Source organism: Juglans regia, chromosome 16 (genome assembly GCF_001411555.2).
Source record: "Juglans regia cultivar Chandler chromosome 16, Walnut 2.0, whole genome shotgun sequence".
NCBI classification, from domain to species: domain Eukaryota; kingdom Viridiplantae; phylum Streptophyta; class Magnoliopsida; order Fagales; family Juglandaceae; genus Juglans; species Juglans regia.
Genome location: NC_049916.1, coordinates 18,343,220 through 18,371,023, shown reverse-complemented (window position 1 = coordinate 18,371,023; position 27,804 = coordinate 18,343,220). Strand labels below are relative to the sequence as shown.

Sequence of the window (27,804 nt, the reverse complement as noted above, 5' to 3'; positions counted from 1 at the left end):
TATTATCGTTGCCATTGACGTGGCACAACAATTACTTATGTCATAGAAAAGTACATAACCATAGTAATATTTTATTATTAGAAAATATTCTTTGACCAATTGGGTGCCTTAACGTATCGAATATTATATTTCAATCCAAAGGGTCACTAATGGCTTGTGCATGATAATCCACCTATAGGGTTTTGCTTTTTTCTCGAAAAAAAAATATATATATAGGATTTTGTTATGTGTTTACTTTTACACTTTATATTTGACAATTTTTTTTTTTTTTATAAGATGTGAGATGTGTACAGTAAATAGTGATCGATGAGAATAAATATTCTTTAGATAAAGATACGCTCATCTGCCCTAGCCATTGAGGATTAGGTTGGAATTATAGAAAATCATTTATTAAGGGTGTGCAAGCTTCACATACTCTCTTTAAAATAATTGGATAAATATAAACTCTATGTAAAAAATTATTTTTTTAATAATAAATTCTATTCTTTCTCAAAGGGAGAAAATACTTAAGAAGTCTCGGTCTGTTTGGTTAAATTATTTTTGAAAAAGAATCTCAACTTCAAAGCAACTTCCAATCTAAAGATGAAAATTATTTCAGCCTTTCATTAAATTATTTACTTAAATTTGTAATGAGAAATTATTTATATAATCATGGGGCAATGCACAACTCATTTGAAAAAATAGAGGCAAATTTGGATTCCATATGAAAACCTTACTTTTTAATTGCGGATCTCATTATTTTTTAAATAAAATGTGTAGAACCTACAGATCTTAAAACTGTATCTAATATTACTCTTCAATAATAATAATAAAAATTACATAAACCAAAATAAAAATTATCCTTAAGAAATTACATTAAATTAACTTTTAAACTTTATCCATCCATTTTTATAAACTCCAACGCAAAACATATTTAAAAGAGTTTTAAGAATATATATATTTATAATAAATAAATAAATAAAAAATACAATAGTGGAGGATAATGTTATTTAATTATTTATCTACCACGAGAGCCTCTCACCAATTAAAAAATAATTTATATATGGTTAACTATGAGTCATACCCTTCTTTTTGGCATCACCAGTCTTTTCATCTTCTTTGTTCTATTATTTGAACTCAATTTTATTTTATTTATTAATAATAATATATACAGTTTTAATTATAAAAATATCACATATTTAGAAATAAATAAATTAAAATCTACTATTAAAAAATAAATTTTTAATTTAACTTTAAGATTTTATCCACTTTTCTAAAAAAAAAAATTCTATCAAACTTATTACAGATATCATTTATCTTCTTTCAAAGGACATATACTACCACGTTTTTTTCTCCCCTCATTTTCTTAGTATTATCATTAATTTATGGTCATTATGGTCATTTTCCTTACTGCAGAGTTGAAAAATGGGAAACGCAATCCGAGGCGAGGCCAAAGCCAGCACGAGTTGAAAAGCCGAAACTGGCTGCCACTGGGGCGGGTTAAGCTTATCCGAGATATATTTATTTATATTTTATATATATATATATAGGAAATTATTCGAGCAATCCAAAACGCATTCTCCGGTTTCTCTTCCTTCTCTCCGAGCCCACTTTCATACTTCTCCGATAAATATTGCCGCGCAACCATCTCCGATTCCCGGTTACTTGAGTTTGGGGTGTTTTTGGACCTTTCAAGCTCCGCGTGTCTTCTCTTCTGCTTTGCGGTTGACTTGGTATGGGTTTTGTTTTGTCTTGTTGAATTTCATTAACGCCTCGTTCGGTTTCCGAGAAAATATCGTAATAAATCTGCGTTTTTCTTTAATCTCCGGTGTTTCGTCGGAGAGTATAAAGTGCTAGAGACTAAAGAGTCTTTTACTTCGTTTTGTTCTCCTGGAACCTGACGGGACGTGTTAGAGCCATTATCTACGATTTCAAAAATATTACTCGTGTTTGTGCATAATACATATACATATCTGTTTGGATTCTTGGTGTTATATATATATATAATTGGGGCAGTTTTGGCAGGAATTTATTGGTAAGGCGTCACTAAGACTTGAAAATTCCACATCGTTTTGAATTTGTTTCTGGTAAGATGTTCGGCTTTTTAATAACATATCATATTTTTTTTTTTTTGTGGGGGGGGCGGGGGGTGGTTCGCTAGTACGTTGAGATCTAGAAGGTTTTTTTCGGGGTGAAGAGCTCGGAACTGTGAACTGTGTTATTTCTGCCTGGTTTATTGGTCATGACTACTATTTTGGTATACGAACCAATCACAATCCCCTACTGGTCTCAGAGGCGCCGTCTATTTTGAGGGAAAATACTTTCTGGGAAAATTATATTTCCCAGAGATAAACAAAGTTTTGGAGGTTTTGTCCTTACGTGAAAAAGACTTGTTTTATGCAAGATCCAAAATCAGATATCCATTCATGCCATAAATAATTTTCCCTGAAATACTTTCCGGGAAAAATTTGCTAGACAAAAGGTGACTTCAGTTGTGGATGTATTATAACCTGCTCAATTCAAAGTTAGACATCCTTAAATTTAAATAGCCATAAACAGTTTTCAAAGATTTTCGTGTATGTAGCTTGAGTGTTGGAAGATTCTTTACCCTTTCCATGGATTGTTTCTTTTCATCGTGCAGAAGGAGTGCAGAGTTGAAAATCTTGGTTTGTTTGTGGCAGGTGGGAAGCTTAAAATAATTATAAAATTTCCTAGAATATACTCAAGATTTTATGTCTAAGCATGACATATATGTGCTTTGGTGGGGATGATTGTTGTTTGATAACAGAAAAATGAATTTCTCGAGTTTTAATTCGTGTACAATCATGTAACATATTGTAGATTCCGATGCTTCAGACTAAAGTAAATGTAGTAATAGTTTAAATTGGAACTTCATATTTGTGCCTCTCTCTTTGCAGATTTTCTTTTGCTCATTTAGGGTTATTAAAATAGCCTACAGTCTCTCACCAATGCTTTTATACCTTCTCTCTCTCTCTCTCTCTCTCTCTCTCTCTCTCTCTCTCCCTCTCTCTCTCTCTCTCTCTCTCTCTCAATTTTTGTGTAAAGGTTCTTTTAGAGGAAGATTCATATTCATTTTGTGTTGGCACTGAACTAGTTGCAACAACACTTCTCTAGTGTCATTTTGTATTATTATATGAGAATGTAATCATGCTAAGATAATATAAGCTAGCCTCTTTTTCTTTAAGCATTGCCATAGAAATTAGATACAATCAGGTTACCATCGGAATCATTGTTTTGTGTTTTAGTTCCTACCTCTGAGTGAAGCTTGGAATTGCTAAGGAAGATGTTGGGAGTAATTTTGATAAGTTTTTTAGTGTCAGTCCGAGCAGGAAAAGCGATACCAACAAATAGCGGTGGAAATGTGCCTGAGCAGTCCAGACTAACCCACATCCAACCACGAGTTTGGACAAGCTTGGGTTGGGCTTTTTTAAGCTTGGGGTGGATCTCCCGCCCCAAATTATTTTTTTTTGGGCTAGGGTGGAGGCTCATAATACCCAAGCTCAACCCTCAGTGCAATCCATAAAAGTCCAGCCCTTAATACAATATAGCAACCTATAGTTAATAAGACTGTTTTTTTTATATGTACTGCATGCTTTGATTAAGTTCTGTACTTGAAGTAAGTTATCCCAGCTTGGAATCATCTTTATATCTCTTTTATGTTAACATAACTGTTGTATTTTGGTGGGAAATAAGGGATAACAATTCATGATATCATGTTATTGGTTATTGCATAGCTGAGTACTAACCTGTTAGCCTAAAACTTACGCCATCATGGTCAGCCTGACCCAACCCAATTTTACAACGTAGCCCAAGCTCAGCCTGTCCAACCTTAGCCTTGGGACGAATTGTAGAGGCTGTATGTCATGTTGGATTGGATAAAGGCTGAATGTTTGGAAAGGTTGGGCTGAGCCTGGGTTGGCCGCCAACACAGATCAGCTTGCCCTAGGTTCAGCCTTACCATTAAATTTAATATTTTACTACTAGTTTAAAAAAATGTCTATGTGATAGAAGTCAAATAATTCATTGAGTTCAGTAGGAGCCCACATTACATTTGGTCCACAAGCCCATCTGATCACTTATCCCCACTTCTTGAACTTGAAACCCTTATTTTCCCTCCTGTTTTTGAGGTTATATTGTTTACATCTTGATAAACTCTTAGGCAAGACTAAAATCTAATTAATTGATTGCAAAGAGGGATCCCATTTCTAAAGCAGGTGAATTTTATGAATATCGAAATCACAGTTAAGGAGATCTCCTAAGAGAATTCAGATTTGTGTGTATCACTGTGTTATGATATTAATATGTCACTTAGTAGGTTGATTGTAATTGATTTTAATGGCATGTTTTTTCATGACTTCCTTGTATCGCTAAACTAGCACGCATAGGTGACACTCTTGTATATGTCCCGTATACTCAGGCCTTTGTCTATTTCTTGCTCAATAAATATTGTTTATCAATAAAAAAAATGTCACTTATCCTATTAAAACACTTTATATGTTGGCTGGTCCCTCATAGATTGGTTTTGGACGCCCAGATAGATTATTTGGTCTGTGGGTAGGAATATGTTTAATTCTTTTCCCTCTGCAGTGGAAGTCGTTGAAAGAGCTAGAAGCTTCTTTTATCCTCACAAGGAATATCTTATTACCATTTTTTAGCTCTAGCACAAATATGAAAGTTATGGCTGACAATCAATGGTTAAGATCCTCTTGATTTGGGGGTCTTTGACTTCAGTTTTAAGAAGATATTTCAGGTGTCGTGGGCCTGTGGCTTCTAATTTTGGTTTTCTGAAAATTTCTGCTGGATTCACATTTAGTATTGGTTAAGCAAATTGCATAATATTGTATTTTCTTTGAAAGGTTTTTCAACTTCTGGTGGAAAGTTCATATATTGTTTAAACATCTTTTCCCAGCTAACTAACTTTCCCAGCTTTTGAAGCTAAATGGAAATTCTCTATGCATTATTCCGACATTATCCTTTGAGCAACTAAAGTGCCTCTGTTTTTATTGTTCTTTTAAAGTAATTCTCAGTTGTACATTAGTCAATGGTGCTTTTGTTATAGCTGGTATTGAACAGAGGGAGCTTGTTTGAAATGCACTGACATATTATTGAGGAAGCTTGGGTTTTGGACTTGTTTGTGGAATTATGAAAATGTCTGTAGGGAATGGCCTACCTGATCCTACATTTGAGCAATCACAGAACATTCTTTTATATATATATATATATATATTTATGCTGGCTGATATATTTGTATGAATATCTTTTTATGTGGATTTTGGAGCTCTGTTGTCAACAACTTAATGATGTGGGTAATCCATTTTATTTCTCTAGGTTTTTGGATAGCTCAGCCAGAAAAGATTCTTTTAGGAAGTGTTCCTCTGTATGATTAGGTGGAAATAATTCTCACTTGTCATTAATGGCATTAAGATCATGTGCCAATTTCTTAGACTTGGCCTATGGAGACCTATTGGATGTTCCTCATACTCCCAGAATGCTTCCACGGGTCATGACTACTCCAGGAATCATCTCTGACTTGGATGGTTATGGCAGTAATGATGGGAATTCTGATGTTTTTTGTGAGAGGAAAATTGTAGTGGCAAATATGCTACCTTTGCATGCCAAAAGAGATACAGAAATTAATAAATGGTGTTTCAGTTTGGATGAGGATTCAATTCTGTTACAGTTGAAGGATGGTTTCTCTCCTGAAACAGAGGTACTTTATGTGGGTTCTCTTAAGGTCGAAATAGATGCTAATGAACAAGAAGAGGTTGCACAAAAACTACTGGAGGACTTCAATTGTGTGCCTACTTTTCTACCCCATGACCTGCAGAAGAAGTTTTATCTTGGGTTCTGTAAACAGCAACTTTGGCCTCTTTTCCATTATATGTTACCTATGTGCCCAGACCATGGTGATCGTTTTGATCGCTTGCTTTGGCAGGCCTATGTTTCTGCAAACAAGATATTTGCAGACAAGGTTATGGAAATAATTAATCCTGAGGACGATTCTGTTTGGGTTCATGATTATCACTTAATGGTTTTTCCAACATTTTTGAGAAAGCGATATAATCGAGTCAAGCTTGGTTTCTTTCTTCACAGCCCCTTTCCATCATCTGAGATATACCGAACTTTGCCTGTTCGGGATGAAATTTTGAGGGGACTGCTAAATTGTGATTTAATTGGTTTCCATACATTTGATTATGCACGTCACTTCCTCTCATGCTGCAGTCGAATGTTGGGTCTGGATTATGAATCGAAGCGAGGACACATTGGGCTTGATTACTTTGGCCGCACGGTTTATATTAAAATTCTTCCTGTAGGTGTTCATATGGGTCGACTTGAATCTGTGCTGAATCTTCCCTCGACTTCTGCCAAAATTGGAGAAATTCAAGAACAGTTTAAGGGGAAAAAGGTGATTCTTGGTATTGATGACATGGATATATTTAAAGGTATTAGTCTTAAACTTCTAGCTGTGGAACAGCTATTGCAGCAGCGTCCGGAGCTGCAGGGAAAGATTGTTCTGGTTCAAATAGTGAACCCTGCAAGGGGCTTGGGCAAAGATGTCCAGGAAGCAAAGAGAGAAACCTATTTAACTGCCAAAAGGATTAATGAGGTTTATGGTTCACCGAATTATGAACCGGTGATTCTAATTGATCGTCCTGTTCCGCGTTTTGAAAAGTCTGCCTATTATGCGGTAGCAGAATGTTGTATAGTTAGTGCTGTGAGGGATGGCATGAACTTGGTGCCTTACAAGTATATTGTATGCAGACAGGGCACTCCATATATGGATGAAGCTATGGGTATAAAATCTGATTCTCCTCGAACTAGCATGCTTGTTGTGTCTGAGTTCATTGGCTGCTCGCCTTCTTTAAGTGGAGCAATCAGGGTTAACCCTTGGGACATTGATGCTGTGGCTGATGCCTTGGAAACAGCCATCACCTTGCGTGATACTGAGAAGCAGTTGCGACATGAGAAACACTATCGGTATGTCAGTTCTCATGATGTAGCTTATTGGGCTCGCAGCTTTATGCAGGACTTAGACAGAGCATGCCAGGATCATTACAGTAAACGATGCTGGGGGATTGGCTTGGGTCTGGGATTTAGAGTTGTTTCTCTTTCTCCTGGATTTAAGAAGTTGTCCATTGACCACATTGTCTCGGCATATAAAAGAACTAACAGAAGAGCAATATTTCTGGACTATGATGGTACTGTCGTTCCACAAACTTCTATTATTAAAACTCCTAGCCCTGAAGTCATATCTGTTCTGAATGTTCTGTGCAATGATCCCAAGAACACTGTATTTATTGTTAGCGGGAGAGGGCGGAGTTCTCTGAGTGAGTGGTTTGCTCCGTGTGAGATGCTGGGAATAGCAGCCGAACATGGGTACTTCTTGAGGTATGTTAAGCTATCTGGTTTGGGCATCCAGTTGGCCTCTTGAAGTTCTTTTCCAGAGAAACTGAGATTCTTTTGCTCTTTTCTTCTTGCAGGTCAAATCGATCCTCTGAGTGGGAAACAAGTCCAGTTGGTGCTGATCTTGATTGGAAAAATATTGTGGAACCTGTGATGAGATTGTATACAGAAGCAACTGATGGCTCCAACATAGATATTAAAGAAAGTGCTTTGGTATGGCACCATCAGGATGCTGACCCTGACTTTGGATCTTGCCAAGCAAAGGAGTTGTTGGATCATCTGGAAAGTGTACTTTCTAATGATCCTGCAGTTGTTAACAGGGGCCAGCATATTGTTGAAGTTAAGCCACAGGTATGATTGCTCCCTGCCCCTTTTCTTGTTTCTCTTGTCCATCAATTGGGAGCGAAATTTCTGATTAATGTCACATTACATGCTCAGGGAGTCAGCAAGGGGTTGGTTGCCGAAAAAGTTCTTTTGAGAATGGTCAATGTTGGGGCTCCACCAGATTTTGTGATGTGCATTGGAGATGATAGATCCGATGAAGATATGTTCGAGAGCATATTAAGCACAGTTTCTGGTCCATCCTTGCCTGCAGCTCCAGAAATCTTCGCTTGCACCGTTGGTCGAAAACCAAGCAAGGCGAAGTATTATCTTGAGGATACTGCTGATGTTGTGAAATTGCTTCAAGGGCTGGCTACTGCTTCAAGTCCGAAGCCTAGGCATATTGCCCATATCCAGGTTTCTTTTGAGAGTGTTGTTTGAGTTGGAACCAAGTGCCCGGCACAGATGTGGGAGCTCCATATACACCAAACCAGTGTTTTGCTCTGATGGATCTCTTCCAAGAATCAGGGGAAAAGTTTTGGTTATCCCTTCCAAACTTAATCTGACACAATAGTGGGACATTGCAGGTTGCAGTTCTGACATTCGTGTGCTCCCCTGAACCTTATTTCAATTTGCTAGAAGTTGATTTCGGTGGGATTGTCAGAGGATAATGTAGAATTTGAAAGTAATCTGTTGTTGTCTATAATGGCTGTTTCCATTTAATAGGGCACCATTACAATGTATAGGTACACTTTTTTTGACACAATACATAACGCCAGTTTGATCTGATACCCGGGTACTCCTTTCTGACTGCTAAATTCAATAAGTATTTCCTGATGTAGTGATCGAAATTATCCGAATTAGGTGGCACTGAATTAGTATGCTTTTGTAAATGGTAATGCTCACAGATTTGTGAGTCTGATCAGTTTTGATATCAGTGGAAAAGATGGTCGGTGATTTATTTCCTGATTAGTTTTAGTTTTGGAGAAAATGGATCTTGTGCAGAAGCGGCAGGAAAATAACACAGGAAGAATGTATTTACTTGCCCTTAATCCTTGTCCTAAATAGTTTCTTCAACCATATTCCTTTCATAGCAAAGACCTAAGGCAGGACGATTTAATAAAAAATAAAAAGCCTGATATTAGAGTTGCCTTTCTATCTCTCTAGGCTCTCTCCATTCTCCCTAATTCCCACCCTCTTCAGCGTATCGTTACAAAACAGGCCTTAACACATCCCTTCCAATCCTCCATCTTCCCCAGTGCCATCTGGTCATTGCAGATAAGCTCTCTCTGTTCTGTTCTCTGGGTTGGAAATGATCGATCTTTTTTTTTTTTTAATTTTTGAAAGAAAACTATTTACTGGACTTTGATGTGTAGAGTAAATTAGTAAAAACAAACACGTATTATTTGGGATCCCATGTGGATGGAATATATGGTAAGGGAATCCCATATATGGACAGAGGAGAATGGGATGGTTATCGCCTATCGGTATCAGAGGTTCTTTTCATATTCAAGAATGTCAAAACAAGCACGAGACATGGAAAGGAATCTGTTACATCAAGAAGCTGGACACACAGAAAAAGATGGAATGGCTCAACAGAATCTGTGGTCGATTTCTTTTATGAATGCCAACCCATAAAATTGATTTTGTTCTTTCAATATTTTGTATTTTGCATGAAATTGTGTCGTGTATCATTTAAAAAAAAAAAAAAAAGGGAAGACAGATATCTCGAATAATAATAGCAAGCATATGATAAAACGTTGTCGTGTTCCATATAATTATTCATTTCATAATCATATATCTTCGTCCTCTTCTTTTTCCTTTTGTTTGTTATATCTTGATATTACAACCTTCACTATCAAAAAGGTCAAAACGATATGCCCCCATCGAAGGTTTGGAACAGTATAATTTTTTTTCTTTTTTCTTCATACATTTTTTAAATCACTTTAAACAATTTTTTTTTTTTAAATAAAATTTACAAATTTATTAGAAAAAATGTTTTTTTAACCATTAAGTTAAAAAAAATAAAAATAAAAATATAATTCGGTAGAAAAATTCGGTGAGAGTAGTATTTCTCAAACAAATAGACTTTTCGTTGAAAATTAGATTTTCCTTACTAAAATTATGTTCTCTTCATTCCCATGCATGGTTATTCACATTGGTGTTATTATCTGGGATGATTAGCCTCATGTGGTTGTCATTGAGAGACCATTTTTTATAATATAAATATTTTTATTTTATTTGAAATTAATTTTTTGATTTATGATAATAATTGTTTAAGAAGATGTTAGATCCTTGGTACCTACCTTACTGTCATTATCTTCTATTTTAAATGAAGTCTCAATCTTCATAGAATTTAGATCCCATATGGATGACTGTCTATCTTTCTAAATGGGGTTGTCAATAATCCCTAACAATTTCTAAAATTGACCACCATTATTGACAGCATATTATGGGTTACTGAGTTTGCAACATCCTCATACATTATTTCTCATTATATTTCAAATGGATAGTGAGATTAGGATCATCTTCAAACTAAGTTGAGTCGAATTCAAGCAAGAGTATTAGAGTCTAGTCGAATTCAAGCAAGAGTATTAGAGCTTGATTAGCTTAATTAGTAGTTCAAACTCAGCTCGAGCTCGAATCAAATTCAAATACTTTTATTTGAACTTTGACTTGTTTAATATTAGTTATGGTTGAGCTTGACTTGAGCTCAAGTAAATCAAACAAATTTGCAAGTGCTACAATACATTTTATCAGTACTTTAACTATTCAAGTAGTTTTAATAAGGGTATTTCTCATACAATACAAATTAATATTAATTTTTAAAATTTTTAAATATATATATTTACAATTATTAAAAAATTAAAATATAAGACATCCAAGTTTCCAATAGACAAAATTCTCTATCTTTTTTCTCTCCAATCCAACCATTCAATAAATTGAAATATAAATATAATATGTTAGTATGTGTACAAATGAATATCTTATAAAAAAATACTTATATATGTCTTGATAACATAAATAATTATCTTATAATGGTAAATTATAAGTTTACTAATAGTATATAACTAAATACATAAAATAAAGCCAACATGTAAAGGGTTATTTTACAGACCAAGGTGATATTATATATCATAAAGGTTAAATACTAAAATAATGCGTATGGTTTGGCTGTTAGAAGAATTTCTTTTCGAATTTTATTTGGACTTTTTTCATCTCTGTAATACTCTCAACTTATATCAATTGATCTTTCATTCACATCTTTGTTAGACTTATTAACAGGACCCTCCCCACATAGCATGTAAGTCACACCACAGGTCCACAGGCTAAAACAAGCCTCGGGGCACAAACAATAAAAATTAACAAAAGAGTACTGCTAGAGCCACCGCTGGTGGCTTCCGTTGGTTGCCATCTTTGGCTCTATCATGTATTTTTTAATATATTTTTTTTACAGTTATTTTTTAGAGAAATTTTTTTAATACTTTTAAATATTTAAAAAAAATAAAATAAAATTATAAAATTATTAAAAAACACTTCCTTAATTATAAAGTAAAAAAAAAATCATTAAAAAATACTTCCTTAATCACGAATTAAAATAAAAAAATAATTTTTTTTTACTTCATGATTAAGGAAGTATTTTTTAATAATATTATGAATTTTTTTATTTTTTTAAAAATATTTAAAATTGTTAAACAAATCTATATAAAAATAAAACTAAAAAAAATATATAAAAAAATATATTATAGAGCCAACGGTAGCTCCCGCTACCAGCTGTGGCTGTATCATTATTCATAACAGAATAATAAAAAACTTTAAAAATAAAATTTTATTATTATTATTTAATAAATCATCTGATATCACTCAGCATCATTAAATACATGGATAAACAGCCTTGGAAGAACCCGTCACCCCGGCACGATGGCTTGAGTCGCGCCCAGGCGGTGCAGTTTGGGTCGCATGATGGAGGCGGCATTGTGCTTGGGTCGCACGTCTTCTTATTAGATTTTAGTACAAAATAATTTTTTAATTTTTAGATGACATGTGGTATAATCTCATTGACAATGACACAACATTTTGACGTATTTATAACGATATTTTAATGGAGGTATTGATTTAGATTAATTTTAAACAGTGAATTGAGATAAAAGTTAAAAATTAAATAAATTATTATTAAAAAATTATATTTAATATTATTATTATTTTAAAATTTAAAAAAATTAAATTATTTATTATATTTAATATAAAAATTTAAATGATAAAATGAGTTAAAATCAATCCAAACCGAGCCATCGAACTTAAAAGTTTGGAGAGAAAATTCAAAATTAAAGTTCATGGATTAATCTCTTTAAAGAGCAAAATACATGGACTAAAATATTATTTAACCATAATATTTGGCGGTATTGGATTATTTGAAAAACAGAATTCTTTAAATTATTGCGGCACTTGACAATCAGACAGACGATGCAATAGATTCTATAATATTTATGTGTTATTTAGGTTATTGGAAAATTTTAATTTATTTTATCTTATTTTATTATTATAATTTTTTTAAATTTTTATATAAAATATAATAATCTATTTAATTTTTTTAAATTTTAAGTTAATTTTTTTAAATTTTAAAATAATAATAATATTAAAAAATAATATTTTATTTAACTTTTAATTTTTATTTAAAATTATATTTAATATATTTATAAATATAATAATAAATAATTTAAAATTCACTTTAAGAGTGTGCTACAACTCGTGTCCGCTCTTTCCTTTTCACCTTTTCTCCCTCTCCTTTCTCCCTCGTCTCTTTTATCTTTACCATTTCCCAGTTCCCACTCTCACACAAAACGCTTACTCTCCCTGGAACTCAAAGCCACACACACACTTTCTAGACTCTCATTACTTATCAGATCCATTTCTGCTAATGGACTAGGGTTTCTAGTGATGCTGAAGCTTAAACCTTGCCGTTCTGAGCTGTTCTAACTTCTAAAGGATCGCTTTGAGCACAGATACAATGGGGAAGAATGTGTTGGTTATGGGTCTTGCTCTTTTGGTTCTATCTGGAGGTGTCTCGTCAGCTTCTACTACTCCTGCAAGTGAGTTAGCCTATTTTGTTTGTGTTTCTATGTGAATAAGAGCTTAACTGCTGAAGTGTTTTTTTCTCAATTACTTGATCTGAGTTTGCTATCTATCTTCTTTTTAAAGCAGAGATTGTTAGTGGGCTATTCTCAAATGCTGTGTCTGTGTTTACGAAACGGTTGTGGTCACTCAAACTCAAAGCAACAACCAAAACAGGTATAAATCTCTGGAAGCAGCTACATTTTCTTTGTTTTGTGTCTGGGTCCTTGTCTTGATGGAGGGGTTTGCGGAGATGTAATCTGAAATGGTGGGCTTATCGGATTTGTGTGTGCAGCTGTTTCTGCCCGTCCGATGATGAAGTTTGAGAGTGGGTATACTGTGGAGACGGTGTTTGATGGAAGCAAGCTTGGGATTGAGCCTTATTCGGTTGAGGTGTTGCCCAATGAAGAACTTTTGCTTCTGGACTCTGCTAATAGTAATATCTACAGAATATCTGCCTCTCTTTCTCTCTGTAAGTGGGTGCTTTTGGTCATGGCTTCCAAATATTGATTGGTTCATCTTGTTTTAATGAATTCATTTCTGTTTTGCTCGAGATTTTTATTTTTTGTATTTTTTTGGGTCAAGTTGCTGCGTCTAATGGTCATGCTATTCTGAAAATTTTAATGGGCTTCACTTGTTTATACAAAATTAACAACAAAACCTCTGATTCTTTTTAAATGATTTGGAACGTTAATTAATTCAGTTATAGCCTATATGAGTCTCGAAATCAACGTCTATGATGTAGAAAACAAAAAAACATCAATTAGTTTTCGTTAGCCGTTGAATGCTCCACTTTCTAACCATCTAGCAAAGTTGTAGAAGCTACAAGTCCTTTCTTTATATTAGAATCCCAAATGCACCATACTCTCTCAAGTTTTATTCAATTTATTATTTCTATTTGCTGGTTTCTGGAAAGATTAATACTGAGAATTTTCTATTAAAGAAAACTTTTACCAAAATAACGAGAGGCTTCCATATATGTAACTACTAGAACATGATATTTTGATATCTGAACATACTGTGATGTTTTTTTTAGTACAATGCTATCTTCAGTTTATATCTGAGAGTCTCATTATTATGGAAATTATAAGATTTCTTATCTAAAATGCCCAAACTTAGGCACTGTAATGTGTTTCATTTGCTACTATATTTACATTCTGCCCCCATAATTCATAATCTATACCGGCTTGATGAATAAAACCATACTGCGATTCTTTCATATTTGACGATTCTAACATCTAAAATGAATGCCGAAGGCCTGTGCATCCCAGGGATTAGTTGGGATGCTGTTCCGGAACACCTGTTGCCAATCAAAACCATCTAAAATGAAAATTTTATTGGAGTGAATAGGAATCTGGGATGTTTATTTCTTTGCACTTGCAATTCTGCTATATCTAAGATATATGTCTTGCTTATCGCACAATTATAATTGTTCTTAAATTCGTGGGAAAACCGCAGACACCAGACCAAAGCTGGTTGCAGGATCACCTGAAGGTTATTCTGGACATGTAGATGGGAAACCCAGAGAGGCAAGGATGAACCAGCCAAAGGGGCTTACAGTTGATGACAGAGGAAACATTTATATTGCAGACACTATGAATATGGCTATTAGGAAGATAAGTGTTGCTGGTAAATGCTTTATATTTATATTGTTCAAGCATTTACTCTGCAATATTAAAATCTCATTGCCAAATTTTCCCTTTGTCTCTTTTTTTTTTTTCTTTTTAACTCTTAGGAAACATTTAGGATTTTATCTGATATGAAAATCTTTTTATGTTTTCTTATAATCATTAGAGAATTAATAAACAAGATAATAATATAATTAGTAAAAATCCTATAAAATGATTTGTAATTTTGTAGTATCGGTATTACAGTTCAGAATTTATCCTTCTAATACAATTGATATTTCAACTTGTAGGGGTTACAACAATTGCGGGAGGAAGATGGAGCCGTGGAGGGGGTCATGTTGATGGACCAAGTGAAGATGCAAAATTTTCTGACGATTTTGATGTGATTTACATTGGTAGCAGTTGTTCCCTCCTTGTTATTGACAGAGGAAACAGGGCTATCAGGGAGATCCAACTCCACTTCAATGATTGTGCTTATCAATATGAAAGCGGTTTTCTTCTTGGTAAGCTAGTTCGTCCAAATTTCACCCTTCAATATTTGTCTATGCTACATATCAATATGTATGCACTGGATGTCTTACACCATCATCTGCAACCAAACTTTTTTAATCATTACAGGAATTGCGATGCTTTTGGGGGCTGGCTTCTTTGGTTACATGCTTGCATTACTGCAACGTAGAGTGGGTACAATTGTGTCTTCCCACAGTGTGAGTACTTAGTATTGTCTTCCATTTAATTATGATGTCCTGACTTCTGCACTCTATAAAATAAGCATTTTATTTATGGTGTGTAATTCATACTTTTACGGACCAGTTTGACATCTCATTGAAGAGAGTGAGTAATCCAATAATTCTTGTTTACGACAGTTTGAAAATTGAATATTTTGATCCAGGAATACCACCAGTCTACTCTTATGTCTTGCATGAAATAGCACTGGATTCACACCCTATTCATTACATATTATGCATTACCTGTATGGCAAGAGCAACTTTAACATGAGCGTGAAGTGGAAACATTTTTTCTTCTCAAAATTCATGCCTGCATATACTGTAGCATAATTCTAGTTTCCTAGCATCTTTTATGACAGCATGAAACCTTCATTCACCTTTTATCTCATGTTTTTGAAGGATCAAGGTGCACCGGAGACAACCAGTCCTCCAAGTCCATATCAGAAGCCTCTAAAGTCGGTCAGGCCACCATTAATCCCAACAGAAGATGAACAGGAGAAGCAAGAAGAAGGCTTTGTTGGATCCATTGTAAAGCTTCTTTTCAACACTGGGGCGTCAGTAATGGAGATTCTGGGAGGAATATTTCTGGGGTTTAGAAAGAAGCCTCTAAACTATCAGTACCAAAGCCAACAGCAGCAACGAAAGCACTCAAATACTTGGCCCATGCAGGAGAGCTTTGTGATACCTGAAGAAGATCAGCCCCCTTCAATTGACACCAGAACCCCCACTCCACGTAAAACATATCCTTTCATGTCCAAGGATGCAGAAAATATGCACCAATTGCGGCAAAGTCGAGTTTTCTCTAATGGGTGGGATGGCAATCTTCAGCAGCAGCAGCAGCAGCATCAGAATCAGCAGCATCATCGTCATAGGTATCATTCATCCATCCCAAACACTTACTATGAGCAGAGCTGTGAAAAGACCAATGAGATTGTCTTCAGGGCAGTTCAGGAGCAGGATGGAAAACGTGAGGCTGTGGTGATAAAGCCTGTTGATCATGGGGATCCCATGTTTGATCATCACAACATTCGCTCTCGAAGTAATTCTATGGGTCGTCACCATGGCTATTGATCATATGCATATAAGGCAGCAATTCATAGTTTTGACCACACTCCATCTGCATAGCAGTCCTTAATTTAGGTTACAGGTGGTATCTCTTTTTTCTTCTGAAAAAATGCATCTGTTGGGAGCATTTCTAATGTGAAAATGATCAGTCTGGCCAAAATATTCAGGGCCTTCCTGTTACCAAATCCAAGGAGATGAGCTTGTAGCTAATGCTTCGATTTATTTCCATAGAATACTTGCATATCCTTTATCTATGCGATCTCCATCATCTCAGCGATTATCAACTTACCCAAGACTTAAAAGTTTGGAACCTAAGAGCTTTATCAACTAAACAGATCACTTGCTCAAGTTCAAGCAGCCAGCTAAAATATTTACCTACCTGCAAGTTGCACATGCATCCACATTAAATAAAAGCAAAAGCCAAGCTTGCTAGTTGTCATCTCAAAATCTAGTCAATAATTGGACAATCTATGCTACCGTTGATTAATCAGATCAAATCTCTAAAGTGCTAAGAGAACTCTAAATACAACCAACAAATGTCAAGGCAAAGAGTGATAGTGTCGAGGAATCAAAAGGAGATAAAGCATTGTGGACAGCAATAGTTGCTAACAAGTCATTTAATATGTCAGTTGCCGTTTCCACTTATATTCAGCTTTAAAGGATTGTTTGGATACTAGAAACCTCTAAACTCATATCATCATATCATTATGGCTCATTTGGATTCAGAAACTATCTCACCTCATCTCATCTCGTCATTACAACATTTTTAAATTTGTATATAAAATATAATAAATAATTCAATTTTTTCAAATACCAAAACAATAATAATATTAAAACATAATATTTTAATAATATTTTATTTAACTCGTCTAAAACTATATTATCTTATCTTACTATCCAAGAGCCTAACTTTCCCAAACTCTCACACAAAATAAAATAAACAATTCAACTTTTTCAAATCCTAAAATAAAAGTAATATTTTAACAATATTTTATTCAACTTTCATCTCATATTATCTAATCTCAACTCGTTATCCAAATTTCCCCTAAGTACTCTTGAGAGTGTTTTGGCCGGCTTAGAAGTTCTCTACATTATGTGCATTTTTGGGATTACGGTGAGAAATACAACTTTTAACTTTAATGCCTATAACTTATAACTTTAATAATAAGTTTTGCTTTTAAAAAAATTAGTTACTGTTTGATAATTATATATTCAAAAGATCACTAGCTAAATAATGGTACTATATTTTAGCATCCCGTGTAAAAGCGGTTCATGGATGAAAATCTGTCTCCAAAGCCTTTGTTAAATAAATAATGCTAATTTATTAATAGGGCCATTCCCTTGCGTAAGCACACGCTTTAAAGCCATTCATTCCCTCGCACTTTGTTAGCGCAGGAAATGTGTTTTCATTTTTTTTTTTTATTCCACAGCGACAAAGAAGCACTCAACGTCACCTCAGTTAAGTCCCTCGATACAGACTCATATATACTCTGAGATCCAAATCTCTCTCCTCTCTCTCTCTCTCAGATCCCTCTGATTATACCTTTTCGGATCTCGGGGAGTTCGAATTCGATACCACCGGTGGTTGATCGGGGACCATCTTGGGATTTCGTCCTGGATCTGATTGAGCTTTCCCGGAACCTCACCTCCGGACCCAATCATGAATCCCTTCTCTTCCGAAACGCGCCTGAGGTTAGCTCTAAATCGTACTTTTTCCATTTTTTTTTATCAGTCATGAATCCCTTCTCTCTTTTTGTTTTTTCCCCTTAAAGCAGAAGAGATATGTTAATTTTGGTTGATATATGATTGCGCTAATTAAGATTGAATCAGAGTCGTTGCTGCTGCTACTTATTTCGCATAATTCAAGATGATTATGGTTGACAATTGTAGTGCATGCCTTTCTCTTTATTATGTGGTTGTTTTAATAGTTGGAGTTGCTTGCTCTTGGATACCTTTAACCCTGGGATTGATACTGAATGTGTGGAACATTCGAGCTTGCATCAGTGAAATGTTTTAGATTTCATTTTGTTACACAATAGAGATGTGCTCGAAATGGGCCCGGCAGTGTCGGCTTTAGTGGGAATTGCTGAAGCATATGTTTAAATGTGCCTTCGTGGTACACGTACTTCAGAACGGGCATGCAGTATTTGATATGCGATTCTGATGTTGCTCTATATCATTTGTATGGAACAATAAACTTATGAAGAACGCCTTGAATCTTGCTGGGGCAATGATTCTCTTAGTTTAGCATATGGCAAATGTAGAAAAAGTGGTGCCCCAAAAGGTGGTTAAGAGGTTTGCCAGGAGAATCAGTGCCAATAGGAAACAGTTTGCACTGCTAATTGGGGTTATAGATGTAATCAATCCCAAGAAAGTTGATGCTCTAGCATTTGAAAATGCCTGATAATCCTGGAGAGGCTTCTAAAGTATGTTTTCGGACTAATTTATAGTGGAACTTAGCCAAGAGCCTGATGGCCTGATGGCATATGACCCGGTTCTCCAAATGGAAAACTTTGGTTCGAAACCCCCCAACCCCTAGTATAAAAAAAAAAAATTTATAGTAGAACTTTAGCACCATACATTCTGAAACTTGGATCATATCATGATAGAATTTGTCTTAGTTTATTTTAAATGCTAGTTCTTGTTTATCTACATTACAGCTTGAAGTGAGATGGATTTGATATGGGAAGCAGCTTTTCAGAGTCATACACTCAATGTAGACACTTCAAAGTGAATGCTTTTTTTTACTAGATCTTAACTTAGAACCATCCCAACCTCTCCCCATATGCTTTCCACTTGTTATTAAGTGGATATAGACTTCCTGTTTTTATTTTTTATTTTTTTGGATAAGTAATGAAGGACTTTATTGATGAACATACTAGGCATGGCCCATGCACATGTATACAAGAGAGACACCTATGCTTGATTGATATTCGATACAAGAAACTCATGGACACTTAGTCCATTAAAAATATCATAATTGACCATTGAAATAATTTGTTAAAGAAGAAGCCTCTAACTTCATCTATTGTCCACTTGCGGTCTTTGAAGCTTTTATCATTTCTTTCCTTCCAAAGGTTCCACAATAAACAAATGGGGGTGATATTCCAAATTACTGCATTTTGTGGATTGCCATGTAAGCCACTCTAACTTGCCAATAAATCAACGACTCTTCTAGGCATCACCCATGCTAATCCCACCCTATCAAAGAAATCAATTTTATAGTGTTTTGGCTATCTCTGCGTCTAGAAGTTGGTAGTCAACAGTCACTTATGAAAAAAAAAAAAAGCTGGTAGTCAACAGTCTCCCCGTTCCTTTTGCACACACAACACCAATCTCTTACAGTGATTTGGCGGTTCCTTAGGTTTTTTGTATATATAGTAAGGGAAGCCATTCTCCCTTTGCCCCCTCCCCTAGAAAAGAAAGAAACCTTTAGAGGAATGTAAAGAGAAGCCATTCTCCCCCCTTCCTCCCTAGAGGAATATAAGTTGAAACCATTCTCTCCCTGCCCATGGAAAAGAAAGAAACCACCGTAGTACTGTAAAAAAGAAGCTGTTATCCCTATGTATATATGTATTTATATGCATTCAGTTACCATGGATGCGCCCTTGAGCTTTGGATTAAGTGGTAAACATATGGGGAGGGATTGGGAATGGTTTTAGATTAAAATCTAGCATAGAAACAAAATAAAAAAAACTCACTTGGAGACATAACCTATAAGTCTACAAAATTTACAGAGTGATCTTAAGAATAAAAAAATCATATTTTCTTTGTTTTTTGGAAAGTATAGGTTATCTTGTATGTCCTTTTTAACCCAAGTAGCAAGAATATGGTAAGGGCCTTGGTCTTGTTGGTATGGTCCCTCCAGGTCTAAGATTTGAATCCTTGGGTGCAAACAATTTCTTGGGACCACGCCCCATTGGTGAAAAGCCAATGATTTACCTGATCCGTGTGATGGGATGCGTTACATGGGTCCTGGGTTTAACTGGGTTGAAGACATGATGCGTTTCAACGGTCTCTAGGATTCCTTATCATAAAAAGATGTAAGTTTTGAACTATTACTCTTTGCAACTTTTGATTCATACAATATGGTTGCCAGATTTCCATGTTATAATTAGGTTGTCACATTTGAGCTAGTTCTACAATTTGTTTGGGCTTTTGGCTTATGTTAACAACCCGATGAGGGTCCAAGCAACATCTGGACTCATATTCCAAGAGGATAAGTCAAGGTTACGATTGTACTTTATCGGAATTCATTATAAACCGCAAGAATTTCTACCTCTAGGCAATGTGAGATGACATTCACCCCATTTCTATATTCAGTTCAAGGTGTTACAATGTCTTAAAATGGGTGAGATAATACCAACTTCGATAAAAAGGGGAAGTTTCTACAATTTTAGGCCATATTTGGTTAACGCTAAATTTTTCAAATTTTTTTTTTAACTTCAATCCAAGCATCTTTCGTTCTCCAAAAAATTTTCTAATTCAACTTTTCTTCCAATTATTTTCCTAGATTTCAGCGAAAAGTAAAAAAACAATTTTTTTTTTCAGCGGTAAAAAAATTTAACTTTTACAAAAACCAAGACAAAAATAACCCTTAAAAGTGATTTTCAAACAAAAATTTTCAGCTCTACCAATCAACTTTTACAAACCCCAATACAGAACATATTTAAAAAAAAAATTATTCAAAATTTCTTATCTACTCTCACAAAACCCAATGAGTAATACATCTAAAGTAGTTCTCATAAATTCTCAAAATTTCCTGAATTAAACATACCCTTAAAGTTCTGGTTTTAGTTTATGACAAGAACGAAGTGGCCTGGTTAATTCACTGTATTGTTCCCCTTTCTGATGAAACGTGTAAGAAACTACTTTTTTCCCATCCTTCATTCATATTTTTATGGTGTTTAATCTGCTTATAAAATGGACCAAAAGTGATGATATCACCTCCAATGCCTCTCTGCCTTTGTCAGTATAATTAGCCATATTTCGGCAGTGTAAGGTAGCAAAACAATCTAGATGATGGATTAAGTTGGAGTCAAAATGCTCATTTCACCTGTTAAAGTTTAAATTAAGGATAGCCTTTGAGGTTGGTTCATAAAATTTCACCCATATCAGGAATAGATGATTTGAGTCTAGTAGTCTCCAAGATTGATTCTTTTTGCAGTCTGATGATCTCTTTAGGTAGTTCAACTATTGTGGTCATTTTGAGTGATAGTTTCTCGTAAATGCATAAGGCAGTGGAAACGAGTGGTCCTTTCTTTCTTAGGTCCACGAATATGTAATACTCAAAGAATAGATCTACATGGCGGGTTAAGATTGGCTTATAAAAGAACTAAGGTTCATTGGTGATGCTTGTTTAATGAGATAACGAACTAGATATTGGGAACTTTCATCTTTTGGGATGAATAATGATATTTTAAAATTAGTTGCTGAGATAAAAGGCCATATCTGTTTATTTATTTTTCGATTTGTTTTGTTTTAAAATTTTTTAAGCACTTTATTCAGTTTGATTATATATATATATTTTGATAAGTGAGTTTGATTATATACTACCAAGTAACATTATTTTTAGAAGAATTCTATTTGTCATCCTTTTTGTCATCATCCTCTCAGCATCCCTTGATGTGGCATTAAATGATTGGCCCACGAGTGGAATAGTTTCCAATAATTTAATACCACATCATGGGATGGTGGTGAAAGAGATGGCGAGTAGAACTTTTATTTTATATTTTCTTCCAAAGACGACTTTTCATGGACCTAACTATTTGTTTTTGATATTTTAAATTTTGTTTTGTGGTATATACCTATTTCAATGCAGGGACATGATTCGGGCTATACGTGCCTGCAAAACTGCAGCAGAGGAACGTGCAGTTGTTAGAAAAGAGTGCGCTGCTATTCGTGCCTCAATTAATGAAAATGATCCAGATTATAGGCACCGTAACATTGCAAAGCTCATGTTCATACACATGCTTGGCTACCCCACACATTTTGGTCAAATGGAATGCCTGAAGTTGATTGCATCTGCTGAATTTCCTGAGAAGAGAATTGGGTATCTTGGCCTCATGTTGCTTCTTGATGAAAGACAAGAAGTCCTCATGTTGGTCACAAACTCACTAAAACAGTATCCTATTTTTTTCTACTATATCTTTTTCTTTTGGATAAATCATTTTTCCTTGTAAATCCCAGTATTTTTTATCTGTTTTATCATTGTCCTGAACTTGCCTGTTATTTTAGTGTTTGTTCCTGTTATTGGCACTTTTAAGTTTATTTTTAGTGAATGGTTCATTGGTTTGGCGGTCTTCTAAGAAAACAAAAATGGGAATACTATCTACACTGTGTTGCATTCTTAACCTCTGCACAGAGATCTCAATCATGCAAATCAGTATATTGTGGGACTTGCTCTTTGCGCTTTGGGAAATATTTGTTCAGCAGAGATGGCCCGTGATCTTGCACCAGAAGTAGAAAGATTGCTGCAATTTCGAGATCCGAATACTCGGAAAAAAGTGAGTCTTTTGCGCAGATTGAGATGTTAGCTCTGTCAAACTTATCTGCCCCGATTTCTATCTGTTTGCAAATTTTTTAATTCTAGACCTCATTCCTTCCACATAGCTCACTAAAGTATATTTGAGAAAGAATTTTTTTAGTTTGTAATCATTTTGGTACAGAAGGAAAAAAAGAAAAGAAAATTCTGATGTGTATTATTACTCTTCTTTGTTTTAGTGACTTGAGGCAGTCCTGCTTTTTCTTTTTTTTTTTGACTGGTGAGACCTTAATCATCCCAGTTATTCCTACAAGGAAAGGAAATTTATGTGCCAAATCTGTTGAACTTATTTTAGTCCTTAATATTCACCTTGAAACAAATCTGGTTCTCATATTTATGTTGTGAAATTATTACATTAAAATAGTTCATGTTTTGAACTTCTTTTGGCTGACTTCATCCTTATAATGCTTGCTGGTGGTCTCTTGTTGGAATCTTTACTGACATGTCAATTTTAGACATGTTTGATGTACCGTGGTTTCTAGGGGTTTTTTGGTTGTTATGAAACTAATTTGAAGTGTTGCAATTTGATGTATGGAGTGTTGACAAACATTTATACTGGAATATTGTCTTGTCTAATTTATGTAGTCTGATATTATTGGTTAAAGGGTTTCCCTTCAGTCTTTCTTTCTTGAAAGTTGACTATACTCAATGTTGTATATAGGCAGCTTTGTGTGCTATAAGGATTATAAAGAAAGTACCAGACCTGGCGGAAAATTTTATAAATCCTGCTGCTGCCTTACTTAAAGAAAAACATCATGGAGTTTTAATAACAGGAGTTCAACTTTGTACAGATCTATGTAAAGTTAGTCCAGAAGCCCTTGAACATTTCAGAAAGGTAACTTGACCATGACCCCAACCAATATGTTTCCTATTATTCTTAATTGGCCACAGGCATTCTGTTTATGCGGAAATTTAATGTTATTGTGTGACAATTTTTTTTTTCTCACCAAGTATATTATAAGGCTGCTGTTTTTTTGTTCTTGTTGGGTGATCCATGATGAAGTACATGTCTGCTTGAAAAAGAAAATACACAAGGAGTCCATTTCAAATATCCTAGATGCTGATGGGATCTTGGGTTAAATTTCATGTATCATTATCCTCAATCCGGATTATAGGAGATGTGTTCTAGTTTGAGGAATGACGCATAAGTTGAGAATCCATGTTGTGTCTTCTACACATTTCGTTTTCTTTATGGCCTGATCTTGTTGTTCATCGAACATCATTCCAATTTAATCCTCGAGGTGCAACATGTAAAACTAATACTGTGCATTGGGTTTGTGTATTGTAGAAATGACACTATTATTTTTTGGTAAATTTTTATGAGAAAGAAACTGAACTACAATACTCAGCTCTCATTCAGATAATTCTTCCCCCTAAATTGTAACAAGAAGTGTATATACTATTGTTATAGAAATGCACAGAGGGTTTGGTCAGAACTCTAAAGGATGTTGTGAACAGCCCATATGCACCTGAGTATGATATTGCTGGCATCACGGACCCTTTCCTTCATATTAGATTGGTTAGACTTTTGCGTGTGTTGGGCCAAGGCAATGCGGATGCCAGTGACTTGATGAATGACATACTTGCACAGGTATGTTTTCCCACAAATATTATTTCCATGCTATCATTATTTGTTATGAGTCATGATTTTTGGATTGTTTGGAATTGCCACTTTGCATTATTGCTGACCATAAACATTAGTGTGGTTTATTAGGGATCAAGGTCATCTAGATTTTTTAAGGTGATCTGCCATGTACCATTTCTTTTAAATATGATGTATATATTAAAAAACATATATTTTTTCAAATAACCTCCTATCACTTTAAAATTCAAGTTCAATATTCTAAACATTATAAATATTAAGATGATAGTCGTTTGGATTTTAAGGCAATAGTTGCTGATCTGGCAAAACTCCACCATTGAATTTGAAAGCAATAATTGGAATTTAGCAAAGTCCACCCTGTAGATTAACCCGTTAAATTTAGAGAGGATCTTATCCACTTATAAGTTTGTGTTCTATGGGTGGTATATGATATATAGAGGATGAAGTACTAAACTCTTGCATCGACTTTGAACTTTGATTTTAAAAAAAAGAAAGCGCTCCCCAACCCCTGCCTGGGGTGGTGTTCTTAAGTTATTAGAAGAAAGCAGACTGAGCCATCATTGTAAGCCAAATTAGAGAATCTTAGTGAAATAAGTAAAAATGTTGTGGTTTTTCTGGATGCAGATGTGTGATAAGTGGTTAATCATGATTTGAAACAGGTAGAATTTAGTGGTGGTCAATGGTGATGTCTTTATCTCAGCAGTCTTTGAAATGTGTGACCTTAATTTGAATACTTCGACTGTAATGTTTTCAGAGATTTTGAGGGGGTGAGAAGGAGAGACGGCTTCTAATGTTTGTATTTTTGTTTTTATTTTGTGAGAGGATTCTAGTAGTTGTAGGTTTTTGATCATCGTGAAATTAAGGAATGAGCTAGGTCTTTTACTGAAAGGAAATTTACGAAATGGCTTGAATGTGGATTCATATCTTTTTGGCTCTCATTATGCATTTTTGACGGTGTCTATTCTGGTCTTGTTGATGTATGATCATTGATGGGAGAACGGTAGAATATCAAGCAGATTCTTTAGCATAAATGGATCCTAAGAAAGTGGGAGTAAGAGGATTTTACCGTGTAGAGAAATTGGAGATATCCTAACTTATCATCATCATCTCTCTCTCTCACTCTCTTATGGTTTGTTGTGCATTGAGGTTCTTTGGAAGTGGAGAATCTAAAAGACAGTTGGCATAAATTGTGCTTGAGGTTATATAATACTATGGAAAATGTATTCGTGAAGTCTAATATGACTTTTTATCCTATGGTCTTTGGACCAAATGGTATCTTCTCTCCATGAAATGGGGATGGAGGTAGGGGTGTAATCGGTCCAATCCGGTCCGGGGGGGTCATGGACCAAAAATTTCAGTCCACCCTTTTTGTCGGACTGATTACCCCTAGGGACCGGACCGTTAGCTATCGGTCCGGTCGGTCTAATCGGTCTGATTTGGTCTATGAACATTTTTTTCTCTTTTCTTTCTTTGGAAGATAAATTAATACAAAAAATTAATTAAATTAGTAAAATTAAAATTAAGTGAGCCATTTAATGTGGATTAATAATTAATTATAATTATATTTATGATGTTAATAGTTACAAACTTAGTACTTTAGTATTCATAATGGCCTATATTAAAACTCTTTTACATTTTATATATGGTTAAGAATATTAAATAATTTCATTGTCCATAGATTATTCATGCTTATTTGCAACTTAGGTATCTTAAAAATAATTACCTAATTACTTTAATTAGGTGTAAATAGTAGAGTATGTATCTACATATAATAACATATATTGTCATATGATATATTAGTTAATTGATAGCATATATTATTTTACATTTTATATGGTCAATGGTGATAGATTAAATGAAAATTACATAATTAACTTATACAACTACTATATAAAATAATATACTATATATATAAAAAATATAAAAATTTTATATGTAAGTGATTCGGTCGGTTTCGGTCTGGTCCAATAGAATCACACTTGGGATTGGACCAATTACTAATTTTTACAAGGATAAGGACTGAAACCGACCAAACCCCTTATCGGTCAGGTCGATTTTTCCGATCCGGACCAAATCACTTACACCCATAGATGGAGTGTTGAGCCACAAATTAAATGTTGTACAAGTGCATAAGTTATATATACCATAAAAAGCATTTCTTTAATTTTAACATTAAGTTATCTTTAAGCTTTTTAAGTACTGACAAATCTTTAAGATTATAAGCTTATGTCACTTGTATTATGTATGCTGATTTATTGGTATTTTTAGAAAATGATTATTAGTATTTGATGAAAATTCACAGAACTAGGGCACATAGTATGTCTTTGAAACACTTGCACTATTGGCTACCTTACACAAATTCTGCTTGCTTTTATAAAGGCGTACTTATCTCTAAATCGTTTGTTTTAAGTCCAGTCATATTATTGGAAAGATCCCTTTGTAGTGATTCATTATCAGCTTCTTTAGGAAGATTCTCAGCATGGATAACTTAAGAACACGCCAGATTATTGTTATGGATTGATCCTTTATGTGCAGAAAGGGAGGGGAAATTGTAGATCATATTCTACTTCATTGTGAGGTTGCCAATGCCATATGGTATAATTTCTTTACTTGTTTAGCAGGGTAATGCCACGAAAGGTAATATATCTCCTTGCTACTTGGAGAGGATTAAGTGGAAGTATACAAATTTTAGTTGTATGGAAGATGACCCCCATTTGTCTACTGTGGTGTATTTGGAAGGAAAGGAATGATAGAAATTTCAAAGTTTGTGAATAGTCATTGGATGAACTCAAAACTTTCTAGTATAAAATTTTGTTCTTTGGGCAGTCGCCATAGATTTTAATGAACTAAACCTCCATGATTTTTAGTTTTTAATTTTTGTATCGGTTTCTAATTCTAACTAGGTGTTTCTCTGGTACTTGGGCTATGCTTACTGTTGTTATCAATAAATTTTACATATAAAAAAATTCTTGACATTATCTAGTTTCATGATTTGACACAACCTGACAAACTTTACAGTACTTTCTTTTATGATTGACATACCATATTTTGTCTTCCTAGGTGGCAACAAAAACTGAATCCAATAAAAATGCTGGCAATGCTATTTTGTATGAATGTGTTGAAACTATCATGAGCATTGAAGATAATGGTGGCTTACGCGTTCTTGCTATCAATATCTTGGGAAGATTCTTGTCAAATCGTGATAACAATATCAGGTTTTGATATATTATTTTAAGCTGGGCATGCTTTTGATATCAATTATGTATTTTTTCAGGTTCTACTTGAATTATTTTTCACTAAATTACGCATCTTTTTCCTAGTATAGTATGGATTACTTGATCCTAGTGGTGTCTTGCTAAATATGTTGAGGGATCTATTGTTTGTCTATATGTTGCCGTC

The 27,804-nt window shown here is 34.5% G+C and overlaps 3 protein-coding genes across 5 annotated transcripts in view; all 3 read left to right on the top strand.

Annotated features, from left to right (window-relative positions):
* Window positions 1–1,543: 1,543 nt before the first annotated feature.
* Window positions 1,544–8,516, top strand: LOC108987112 (probable alpha,alpha-trehalose-phosphate synthase [UDP-forming] 9). The gene is made up of 4 exons (XM_018959969.2): window positions 1,544–1,712; window positions 5,329–7,389; window positions 7,482–7,755; window positions 7,843–8,516. Exons 2-4 carry the CDS (start codon window positions 5,414–5,416, stop codon window positions 8,164–8,166), a joined length of 2,574 nt encoding a protein of 857 aa, XP_018815514.1. The 5' UTR covers window positions 1,544–1,712; window positions 5,329–5,413; the 3' UTR covers window positions 8,167–8,516.
* Window positions 8,517–12,467: 3,951 nt separating this feature from the next.
* On the top strand, window positions 12,468–16,508 carry LOC108987122. 2 transcript variants are annotated; one of them, XM_018959986.2, is made up of 7 exons: window positions 12,468–12,815; window positions 12,928–13,014; window positions 13,133–13,309; window positions 14,296–14,466; window positions 14,756–14,968; window positions 15,084–15,172; window positions 15,593–16,508. In XM_018959986.2, exons 1-7 carry the CDS (start codon window positions 12,734–12,736, stop codon window positions 16,262–16,264), a joined length of 1,491 nt encoding a protein of 496 aa, XP_018815531.1. In that variant the 5' UTR covers window positions 12,468–12,733; the 3' UTR covers window positions 16,265–16,508. The 2 variants fall into 2 exon arrangements, with proteins under 2 accessions (XP_018815531.1, XP_018815530.1); XM_018959985.2 differs by having other exon boundaries at window positions 12,500–12,815; window positions 12,925–13,014.
* Window positions 16,509–17,663: 1,155 nt separating this feature from the next.
* LOC108987110 (AP-1 complex subunit gamma-2-like) overlaps window positions 17,664–27,804 on the top strand; it is a 38,079-nt gene continuing 27,938 nt past the window's right edge. For both annotated transcript variants that reach the window (XM_018959967.2, XM_018959966.2), the window contains exons 1-6: window positions 17,664–17,950; window positions 22,080–22,382; window positions 22,623–22,764; window positions 23,464–23,637; window positions 24,214–24,393; window positions 27,466–27,620. In XM_018959967.2, coding sequence (XP_018815512.1) covers window positions 17,919–17,950; window positions 22,080–22,382; window positions 22,623–22,764; window positions 23,464–23,637; window positions 24,214–24,393; window positions 27,466–27,620 — 986 coding nt within the window. In that variant the 5' untranslated portion in view covers window positions 17,664–17,918. The remainder of the gene's footprint in view (window positions 17,951–22,079; window positions 22,383–22,622; window positions 22,765–23,463; window positions 23,638–24,213; window positions 24,394–27,465; window positions 27,621–27,804) is intronic.